This window comes from Astatotilapia calliptera, chromosome 12 (assembly GCF_900246225.1).
Source record: "Astatotilapia calliptera chromosome 12, fAstCal1.2, whole genome shotgun sequence".
NCBI lineage: Eukaryota > Metazoa > Chordata > Actinopteri > Cichliformes > Cichlidae > Astatotilapia > Astatotilapia calliptera.
The window spans coordinates 18,125,878-18,136,424 of NC_039313.1; the positions used below are offsets into that span (position 1 = coordinate 18,125,878).

At 40.4% G+C, this 10,547-nt stretch overlaps 1 protein-coding gene across 1 annotated transcript in view; it reads right to left on the reverse strand.

Annotated features, from left to right (window-relative positions):
- dnah10 (dynein axonemal heavy chain 10) overlaps positions 1–10,480 on the reverse strand; it is a 31,111-nt gene extending 20,631 nt beyond the window's left edge. Inside the window, exons 1-25 of the mRNA XM_026186716.1 lie at positions 9,991–10,480; positions 8,281–8,360; positions 8,072–8,180; positions 7,552–7,667; positions 7,173–7,398; positions 6,803–6,948; positions 6,365–6,595; positions 5,999–6,189; positions 5,658–5,856; positions 5,331–5,525; positions 5,045–5,215; positions 4,555–4,731; positions 4,267–4,434; positions 3,982–4,148; positions 3,740–3,891; positions 3,479–3,643; positions 3,183–3,390; positions 2,903–3,059; positions 2,308–2,787; positions 2,049–2,207; positions 1,278–1,394; positions 1,069–1,171; positions 780–958; positions 457–668; positions 26–182 (exon numbers count right to left, since the gene is read on the reverse strand). Coding sequence (XP_026042501.1) covers positions 26–182; positions 457–668; positions 780–958; positions 1,069–1,171; positions 1,278–1,394; positions 2,049–2,207; positions 2,308–2,787; positions 2,903–3,059; positions 3,183–3,390; positions 3,479–3,643; positions 3,740–3,891; positions 3,982–4,148; positions 4,267–4,434; positions 4,555–4,731; positions 5,045–5,215; positions 5,331–5,525; positions 5,658–5,856; positions 5,999–6,189; positions 6,365–6,595; positions 6,803–6,948; positions 7,173–7,398; positions 7,552–7,667; positions 8,072–8,180; positions 8,281–8,360; positions 9,991–10,219 — 4,494 coding nt within the window. The 5' untranslated portion in view covers positions 10,220–10,480. The remainder of the gene's footprint in view (positions 1–25; positions 183–456; positions 669–779; positions 959–1,068; positions 1,172–1,277; positions 1,395–2,048; positions 2,208–2,307; positions 2,788–2,902; positions 3,060–3,182; positions 3,391–3,478; positions 3,644–3,739; positions 3,892–3,981; positions 4,149–4,266; positions 4,435–4,554; positions 4,732–5,044; positions 5,216–5,330; positions 5,526–5,657; positions 5,857–5,998; positions 6,190–6,364; positions 6,596–6,802; positions 6,949–7,172; positions 7,399–7,551; positions 7,668–8,071; positions 8,181–8,280; positions 8,361–9,990) is intronic.
- Positions 10,481–10,547: the final 67 nt, after the last annotated feature.

Below are 10,547 nucleotides of genomic sequence, written 5' to 3' on the forward strand. Positions count from 1 at the left end.
TGTTTTTAAAAAAGAGAGAACCTGCCTTCTCAATACCAAGCTCTTTTACAGCCGAGGTGACGATGTCGCCTATGACATCTGCATATTTGTGCAACTCCATAGCAAACATGTTCTCCAGTGTGAAGCTTTCAGGGTTGATCTCAAAGCTGGTGCCAGTCCTTTCCATCAGTTCCTTCCAGTGCCTTGAATATAAAGACATTTTTATTCTCAGTTTTTTTGTTTTATCTGGACATAGATAATTTGAACACGTGAATTCAAAAGTTTACATCTAAATAAGTAGAGTATTTAATACTCTACTTATTGTCAATATTATGCGTATTGCAGAACAATCCGCTAGGAGCAATAAATTTAAACCTAAGTGACAATAAAACAAATCCAGCTACGTTATTAACTGTAAATTTTGGGGGGGTATTATATTCATTCTGGTTTCTCACTAGTATCAATCTTGAGACAGACCTGTCTCTGAGGGCCTCATTCTTCAGGTCCAGTAAAAGAGGCAGAGACTCTCTGAACTCCTTCATGCGTCCGTCTAGGAAAAAGGCCACAGGCATGGCCCGCACTTCTTTGGGCAGCAGCCTTAAGCGTTTGATGAAACCCTCAATGCCCTGTTGTAGCAGCTGGATGTCTAAATCTATCCACAAGGTCTGAGACCACTGTGTCTTTGCATCCTGCAAGATGACAGGACAAGCATATATATATATATATATAAAAATTTAAAAAAAATTTAAATGATCACATTTATGTGTATTATGCACTGGTGTTTTACAAGCATATCCCACCTGCTGAGCTTTATATATATCATATATCTGTCTCAAGCCATTCATGTCATTCTTTATGCTCAGAACTTCTGGGAAAGTGGTGACTGACAAGTCCAGCAGCTTTTCAGCATTAGTTATTTCCTGTTGACCTGCTACAATCTTTGCAAGATCTGCCTCGTATTTTCCCATAATGGCCAGTCCTGCAAAAATAAAAGTAACACGGGCTTGTTGCTCCACTACATTTCAACATTTACCATGCACTACTATTCTCTACTCAGCAACAGCAGCATTCATCTAAGTGCCCAAGTACCTTTCTCCAAATCATCTCCTACAGCTCCAGGACCATGCATGTTGAAGCTTTCGGCAAACACAGACAACTCCTGTTTGAACTCTTCGATATTCTCCTTTGTGATCTTTGGGTGTGTGGATGGGAGACAAGTGTGGCAATCATAAATGTAAGACAAGAACATTTCTGTTTATTTTTAGGTTTAAGAACATTGTATGGGATTGATATCTTACCACAGTAAATGATTTCTTGATGTCTTTCAGACTTCGGTCTACTTGTCTGGCTTCTATGAAAAGGTCACTCCACATCTGGCCAATGCAGGCCACCAGCTCCCATTCATCCTCACCTGCCTAAAGCACATAAGACATAAACTTTTTAAAATGGGAAACAAGATCACTTTTGAGGTTTTATACAAGAGCACTCAGAGCCTCCCCCCAAAGGGCAAGGGATATACAAAGAAATGTTGATGTTTTATTTTCTTTTTATTACTCCATGCTGATGTTAGTATCGGTAATATAGAAATCCCCAATAATGTCACCGGCATTGCTTTCATAGATCATTTGTGCTGATATCAATATTAATATGGAAAACTAGTGTAGTATTTTTTGTTTTGTTTTTTCATTGTGAATTCATATAATGTTATATTGAAATAAATGTTTTTTTAGTTTAAAGAACTACATGATCCGAACTCAAATAAACTTTTTCCTAATTTGCAGAACCCTGACCTTTAACCCATAACCTTGAAGCATTACATACTAAAATTGAACATTTTCCTATTTCCACCCATGTGATTGGAACAGAAATGACTGAAGTCTTTGGCTTCTATAAGTTATAGAACTTGAGATTTTAAAATATATCCCTGCAGTGTGTGATTTTGTAAAATATTATGGCATCATTGTGACATTCTAGGGAGTCATACTGAAAAAATTAAAAGTGAGTTGCACAGACTGCTAACAGACAGACAAACTGATCACACACTCTCTCTCTGTAAAAAGACACAGTACCTCCACTTTATACATGGCCAGTGTTCTGTATTGTTCCTGGATATCTGTGATTCTCATCTCCACTTCTAATGACATGTTCTTGATGGCTGAGATGGTGCCAAGGACAGACTTCAGGTCGTCAAAAGTGTCAGGACTCTGTTTCAGCTTCTTAGACAGTTGCTTTTGTACAAAATAATCACAAAAAAGATAAATCACATAAAAGCCAAAGAATATTTAGGATAAAGACTGTAAACACAAACTGTGTATTATGATTAACTACCATGAATTCATCTCTCAAGTTAAAGATGTCCTCTTTAGCAGGCTTGTTGAGTAAGCTACCAAGTGAACTGATCCAGGCTTCAGCAATTTCGCTCACAGTGTGGGCCAGAAGCTCCAGGTTTAGGCATACGCTGTGCTCATTCTTAAACTGAGGCTCGAGCATCACTTCCTGCTTGATACGAGCAAGGGACTGCAGCTTATAATCATACATGACAAAGGACGGCTTCCTTGCAGCAAACTTTTCATTGACAATGGTTCTGTTCTTTTCCCAAAGAACCCGATAGCGCTTCCAGTGGTAAAGGTACTGATCGATGGAGAAAAGCAGACGCTGGATGTTCTGAGATACAGTTACACAGCTCTCCTTGATCTGAGGAAGCTGGGACACGTCACTGTAGAAATTAAATGTCACCAGCTTATCTTCAGCACCCACATGTTGTGGAGGGCACTTAATGCAGGTCCCATGCATCCAACGCACAAATTGCTTGAACACAAAAATAAATCCAAAGTTAAGATATATTATTAGTGGTAAATTGAAAATCATTTATTTTTTTAATGCAGCGACAAAAAGACTAAACAAAACACTGTGATGAGCCCACCTTGGTGCTAACTACACAGTCTGTGATACACTGCACGAGCAGGCGGTAGATCTCGTTGCTTTGGGGCTGCAACACAATCTTAGGTGCAGACAGGATGGCGGTGATTTGAAAAAGAGCTTTATCTCCCATCAGCGCTATATTAAAGGCCTGAATGTTTCTGAATATGAAAACAAACATGACAGATGTTGCAATGGTTAAGACTAACAGCATTCTACTTGTTAGAAATGTGGTGATTATTACCACTCACAATCTATGCAGGCTCAAAACCATTACTCATTACCTCTGCACCATCTTTGTAAGAGTGTCCAGTATTCTGTGTTCCCAGTGTTGGTAATAATCTACCATACATTTGGCTCTGCCAGTGCTGGTTTCCACACTCAGCTGTTCTATTCTAGTTATAAGGACTCCAATGTCAGCATACTTCTTGGCAAGCATCGTCACAGTTTTGACTCGCTCTCGCTCAATGTGTTCACAGAACCCCTTAATAGCTTAGGAAAAAATATGAAACTATTAAAATAATGTATGCACAAATTCTTTATTTCCAGTAAACTAATAGTATACTTCTAATACATCTACCTGGTAAGTTGTTTGAGGCATCTGGTGATGGAAATTTCAGTAAGTTGGCCATCATCATGGACTGCAACTTAGAATCAATAGCCTTCTCATGTTCATGAATCTGATTGAAGACAAACTCAAACTTAGTTACAGTCTGAAGGCTTTGGTTGATGAAATCTGGGATGCCTAAAACCAAACATTAGCAGATTTCAGTTTTATACAAAAGTAATTTCATCTGACAGCAAGCATAAACAGAGATGTCAGCCTTTGTATGAATAGTACCCAAGGAATTCCAGTTGAGTCTTTTGAATCCCAAACTGATGCCTTTTCTGACTACTTTTATATGTGGAGCCAGCATGACGACATGTGCTTCATTCAAACTGTCCAATGCAGAGTGATAGCGGTTGATAAGCTTGCTCAGATCACTGACATACCTAAGATGAAGGACGAAACAGTTCAAGAGAGAAAGGAGATCAAGTACTGGTTTTTGAGTTTTCTAGTCAGTTACGGGTGAGTCTCATCACCTGATGAATTTGTTTTCCTGAAGTGCAACATTTTGAGCTAGATCAGGCACAGTGTAGCCCAGGGCTTCAAGACTGTAAGCCTCAGAAATTATTTCTTTGATCTCCGGAGCAAAGTTCACAATGTATCGCAAACCCTTTGGTGTGCAACTTTCAGGTGGCGGGACGTCCTTAAAGTGAGAAAAATGCAGGGAATTTTAGAGAGTCTTAACACACAATATAAGAGAACCTTCACAAACACACAATATAAGATACAACAGTTATGAGGAAATAGCAAAAGACACATACTAGTTCTGTTTGAGTTGAGTTTTTACTGGTAACCATGGCCAAAATGGGTTTTTTCATTAGCAAAGGCAAATTATGTTCTGTCTCCGCCATCCAGATTTCATATTTTGCTGCCTCATAGTCCTTCAGCTGCTCTGCCACTTCTACATACTTCTCTCTGGCCTGAGCAAACTACAGCAGAAAGAAAAGAAAAAGAAAGAAAGAAAATCACAGAAAGTTGTTTTAAAAAGCATTTTAGTGTATAAACAGTTTAACATTAATGGTGACATAAAGCGTTTTGAAATAACTCACCACTTTGTTCTTTTCACAGTCCAACATCTCCGGCACTTTCAAGAAGGGGAGGATGGCATATTTGATGCGATGGAATAGAAATCGTGCCCATCTGATTGCCCCAGCCACAGGAGGCTCATTCTTATTTAACGGTGGTTTGTCTTTCATTGTCTCAAAAATTTCCCATGTCCTGTCCACCTACAACCACACCAACAAAATGACGTGTCACTCACATAAATTACAAAACTTTAGTATTTACCTTTATGAAACGTTTACGTCGAGATTTTATAAGGATAAGTTAGCCAAAGCTTGACAGATCAAAGGTATAAAGAATAAATGTCATTTGTTAGTAGATTTTAGTTAGCTGTAGCATTATTTTATACACACATGCTCACCAACTTAAGTCACATTGTCTTGGGTGGACTGTTCCTCAGCTGAAGCTTCAAAATGATTTTAACAGTAACTTTAATGTTAAATAGATGCCAGCATGTTTTATTCAATAGCATATTACCTCCTTGCAGTACTGCTCCAAGATATCGTCAAGCTTTTTCATCAGATGGTTACTGATGACCTCTCTGGTGCGAATGTGTTTAAACTTCAGCAGCATGTCAAAGGCATCAGTTGAAGAGTGCAGTGTCTTAAAAGACTCATCAATAAAGTGCATCGCTTCTGCCTCAATAGCCTAAACAGACACACGCATTCAGCTTGAAATATTGCACAGTTATATTTGTCCAAGCTGTTTAATTACTTTGTGCATTTAGAACAACCAAACAGCTTCTGCAATATCTGAAACCCACCTGAACTGCCGTGTTGAAGTCTTGCATGATCATTTTCCAGCTGCTCATCTTAGAGATGTTGAAAGGACTAAAAACGGCCTCCTCAAGGGGCACAACCAGATTTTCCACTGTGCGGTGCACTTCATCAATGTGTTTTGTGTCACCTGTCACACTCAATAGCTCTGGGCCAAAGATATTGTAAAACTCCTCCAAAATCTACCCAACACGAACACATGAGAAATAAAAATCTGAAGTTTATTTTACACATTCAAATCTTCAGATATTGTGTGAGAGGTCAGTATTTATGAATTATATATGTATTTTATACATATAAATATTCACACCAACCTGCAAAACATTGTACAGATCCTGGCAGACAGAAGCCATGTAATCAGTCTTCTCAAACAGTTTCTTACGGTCAAACTCCCAACGTGAAGCCTTGCTCAATTGCTCAATTTCAGCACGCCTCTCAAAGTAGGATGTCTTCCACTGACTTAAAACCTGCTTAGCTTCGTAGACCTTGGATTTGGCAACTCCCCTGTTGTTTCTGTTTAAGGCACAACACACTATTATACTGACACAAGAAAACATCACATTTGAATAAATGATTCTGTTTGACTACTGAACAATAAATTTGGTTTTACTATAAATTAAAAAGTCTCAGAATATGTAAATGGTTCCACATATACTTGAACAGCGTGTGGACATCTATGGCTTGAGTCACACGTTCACACAGCTGCCAGGCAATTCGCTCCATTAAGGGGACCATACAATCGTTCGTGTTATAGTGGTAGGAGATCATCCATACAATTTGCAGGCTCTCCATTAAAGGAGGGATGGTCTCCAAGATCACACCAAAATTTGCTCCAGTAGCCAGATTCTGAAACAGACAATGGTAGCTTTGATAAAAGTGAAGGAGAAGTTAACACAACAGATCCACAATCATTCTTTTGATTCCTTTTCCTTTTGTCCTTGCAAAAAATTTATAGATTCATGGAACCTTTTAGTTTCATGTAACTACCTTTTTTTTTTATAGTCAGCAATAATGTTCTTACCATGAAATGCCTTTCTAGTGTCTTGAGGAAGCGTAAATTCTCATCTGACTCCAAACGGTATTTAGTAAGTTCAGCAATCGCTCCCTCCAGTGTAAGAACAATGCCTGCACCTGCTTTGGTCATCACCTCCACGATCTTCCCTACTGCAGCATGATTAAGCTGTTCACTCAGAGCATTAAGGACAGACGCACGTTCCTGCCAAAGTGCTATCTCAGCCAAAGGACCAGGCGCCTGGAGGAAAATGGAGAGTGAATGATTGAGTCTAGCGACTGCATGTCACCAGGTGCAGTTGAGACATTCTTTAACTGAAAGTTTTCCTTTAAGGTCGATGGGTATTTCTTAAATTCTTGACAATATTGCATAAATTTAGCAGAAAAATTATTTCTCCTGCTTTAGTTCCTGGACTGAATCTCAGAACACGAAATTACAATTACAAACCTGTGGTTTTTTGTTTTTCTGCTCCTCAATAACAATGGTTATTTGCGTTTGCCAGTTCATCAAGCACTGCTCCAAGCTTTCTACCATCTCTGGATTCGAAGGCAGGTCTTCCAACTCCAGCTCAGGAATGTGCAGTAAAATCCCATCTGTGACATGTAGAATGCTTTTAGACTGAATCACTTTTTGTGAATGGGCATAAAAAATAACTAATGTCCTGTAGACATTTATCAGTACTAGTCGATACTCTTGCTTGGAAACTGAGAGAAGAAAAAGCATTTGCTTGCAAATCTATATACTCTAATAAAAATTAAAAATCATGGTGAGTTGCCTTTAACAATAGCAAGCCCTTGGTTCAAGTAATTAAACGAACCTTCAAGCTGAAGGTGTTGGAGAGTCGTGTTCAGCAGTCCCAAATGTTTATGCGTTATGTTGAGCAACTCATCACGAATAATAAATTGCCCACTTGGCTTCACTAAACTCTTTGTTTCATTTGCTTCACTCTTCCCATTCATCTTCTCCTGATGAGAAACTTCCTCACTTTGATCACCTGCTCCAGATACTGCCATTTGGTTGGCAGTAAGCATGGGTATATAGACCTGAGAGGAGATGCAGTCAAATATTCATTAGAAAATCTGATGTTTTTCCATATACAATAATAAGATTAAAAGCTAGTATGCTGCTGTGACATCAACTTTCAGTCCTACTAACAAAAGTTGCTCCTGATCAGTTGTATTTCTTATTTTTCTTACATGGGCAAGTTTGCTTTGCAGCACCTGAAGAGGGTTTCCACAATGCATGCCGATGTCAAACAGCGAGGGCATCATGATATTGACCTCATTCATGTCCAGTGGTTCAACAATAGTCTCTGTTTTATAATACAACAACACAGTATCTTGTTTATTGCTTTTTTATATGGAACATTAGAAGTGACAAGATTAGAAATAAGTACATCAGAAGGATAAATAAAGTTAGAGAAGCAAAACTCAGATGGTTTGGACATGTGCAGAAGAATGAATTTGAAGAGTGAATAGTGGATTTAATCTGAAAAGGATGTCAAATATGGAGCTGACAGGAAGAGGGAAAAGAGCAAAAACACAGGGAGGATTTGTGGATGGAGTGAAGGAGGATGTGCAGAGGGTTGGTGTGACAGAGGAAGATGCTAGGGATAGGGGGAAATGGAGCCAGGTGATCCAGGGTGGTGACCCCTAAAGAGAGCAAATAAGAGGCTTGAACATGTTTAAGTATGACGATGAGGAACTGGCATCTCACCCTTTGTGTTCCTGAGAAAGTAGAAGACACAAGATTTCAAAAATCTCTGTGGGTACTGGTTGACAGCTACGTGAAGCTCAGTGTGATAGACCAGATTTATCTCAGTCCTCTGAAATCACCAAACCAGAAATATGTTAAACCTTAACTATCTTGAGCCTCTCAATCAATAATGCATTAATAATTATATCAGTTTTAAAGTTTGATCTCACATGACTTTCCCTATCATCATTTGTAATGAAGTCGGTGGTGTTCTCTGCCCCACCTGGCTCAGGATCTCCAGTTTTCTTTTCTGGTAATGTAAACATTATTGTTAGATGTTGTCTTGCGGTCCAAATGTCCACAGCGTTGTTAAATTACACTGAACAAAAATATAAATGCAACACTTTTGTTTTTGCTCCCATTCCCCATGGGATGGACGTAGAGACCTAAAATTCATTCCAGATACACAATATAACCATCCCTCCCAAACAGTGGTCACAAATCAGTCCAAATGTGTGGTAGTGGGCACATCTGCCATATTGAGATAATCCATCCCACCTCACAGGTGTGCCACATCAGGATACTGATCTGACATCATGAGTAGTGCACAGGTGTACCTCAGACTGCCCACAACAAAAGGCCACCCTGGAATGTGCAGTTTTGTCTCACAGCAAAATGCCACAGATGCCACAAGCAATGAGGGAGCGTGCAATTGGCATGCTGACAGCAGGAATGTCAACCAGATCTGTCGCCCGTGCATTGAATGTTCATTTCTCAACCATAAGCCGTCTCCACAGGCGTTTCAGAGAATATGGCAGCACATCCAACCGGCCTCACCACCGCAGACCTCGTGTAACCACACCAGCCCAGGACCTCCACATCCAGCAGGTTCACCTCCAAGATCGTCTGAGACCAGCCACCCAGACAGCTGCTGGAACAATTGGTTTGCACAACCAAACAATTTCTGCACAAACTGTCAGAAACCGTCTCATGGACGCTCAACTGCATGCCCGTCGTCCTCATCTTGACCTGACTCCAGCTCGTCGCCGTAACAGACTTGTGTGGGCAAATGCTCACATTCGATGGCGTCTGGCACGTTGGAGAGGTGTGCGCTTCACGGATGAATCATGGTTCACATTGTTCAGGGCAGATGGCAGCTGAGAATGTCCCAGTTCTTGCATGGCCAGCATACTCACCGGACATGTCACGCATTGAGCATGTTCGGGATGTGCTTGACCGGCGTATACGACAGCGTGTACCAGTTCCCATGAATATCCAACAACCTCGCACAGCCATTGAAGTGGAGTGGACCAACATTCCACAGGCCACAATTGACAATCTGATAGACTCCATGCGACGATGTGTTGCACTGCATGAGGCAAATGGTGGTCACACCAGATACTGACCGGTTCTGGGTCCCCAGACCCCCAATAGCGCAAAAAACTGCACATTCCAGGGTGGCCTTTTGTTGTGGGCAGTCTGAGGTACACCTGTGCACTACTCATGATGTCAGATCAGCATCCTGATGTGGCACACCTGTGAGGTGGGATGGATTATCTCAATATGGCAGATGTGCCCACTACCACACATTTGGACTGATTTGTGACCACTGTTTGGGAGGGATGGTTATATTGTGTATCTGGAATGAATTTTAGGTCTCTACGTCCATCCCATGGGGAATGGGAGCAGTAACAAAGGTGTTGCGTTTATATTTTTGTTGAGTGTACATAAGTAATAAACTTTCTGAGAGTATGCTGAAACATGGTAAAAGGTACCAGTAAAAACATCCTACATTAACCCAAAAGCAATACAGTAAAAGGATACGGGTTCATCGAAACTTTATTCACTTTTGCAAACTTGAATTAGCTTTCAGAGACACTGGGCTTTCTGACCTGCGGGTGACTGATAGCCCTAGTGAGGGCACAAGCACCAGGACTTACCGACGGGAACTTCTACTTCACGTTCTTCCTCTCTAACAGTTTTGAAAAACAGAAGACACGATGGAGAGTCTTCCTCGGAGACGAAGTTCAAATAACGGATAATTTTCTCTTCTTCTTCTCCATCTCTCCGACTGAGCAGTTCATCGAAACAGTCGGGACATTTCCTTAAATTAAACCCAGCAGACACCCGCTGTAGGATCCACTCCACTCGTAAATCGTCGTGCACCATATTTTTCCACAATATTTTATCCACCTATTTACCATTAGTTAACATCATCATGTCGGCAGCGATTTCGAGCTCTGAAACTCACCGTAAACGGTGTTTTGCGTTGCCTCGGCAACCAAACGTCTCGTGGCGTACATGGTGAGAGGCATTATTTCCCGGAGCTTTGACTGTAAGGGTCAATTTCAATTTCTGGTGTATATATAGCAAAATAGTCAAAATGCACACAAATGACGACAATATTCCATCCGCCCGTTATTCCTTTGTGGTGAAAAAAAAAAAAAAAAAAAGAGTAAAGACCCTAAAGGCTACACCTATTGAACCACACCAACCA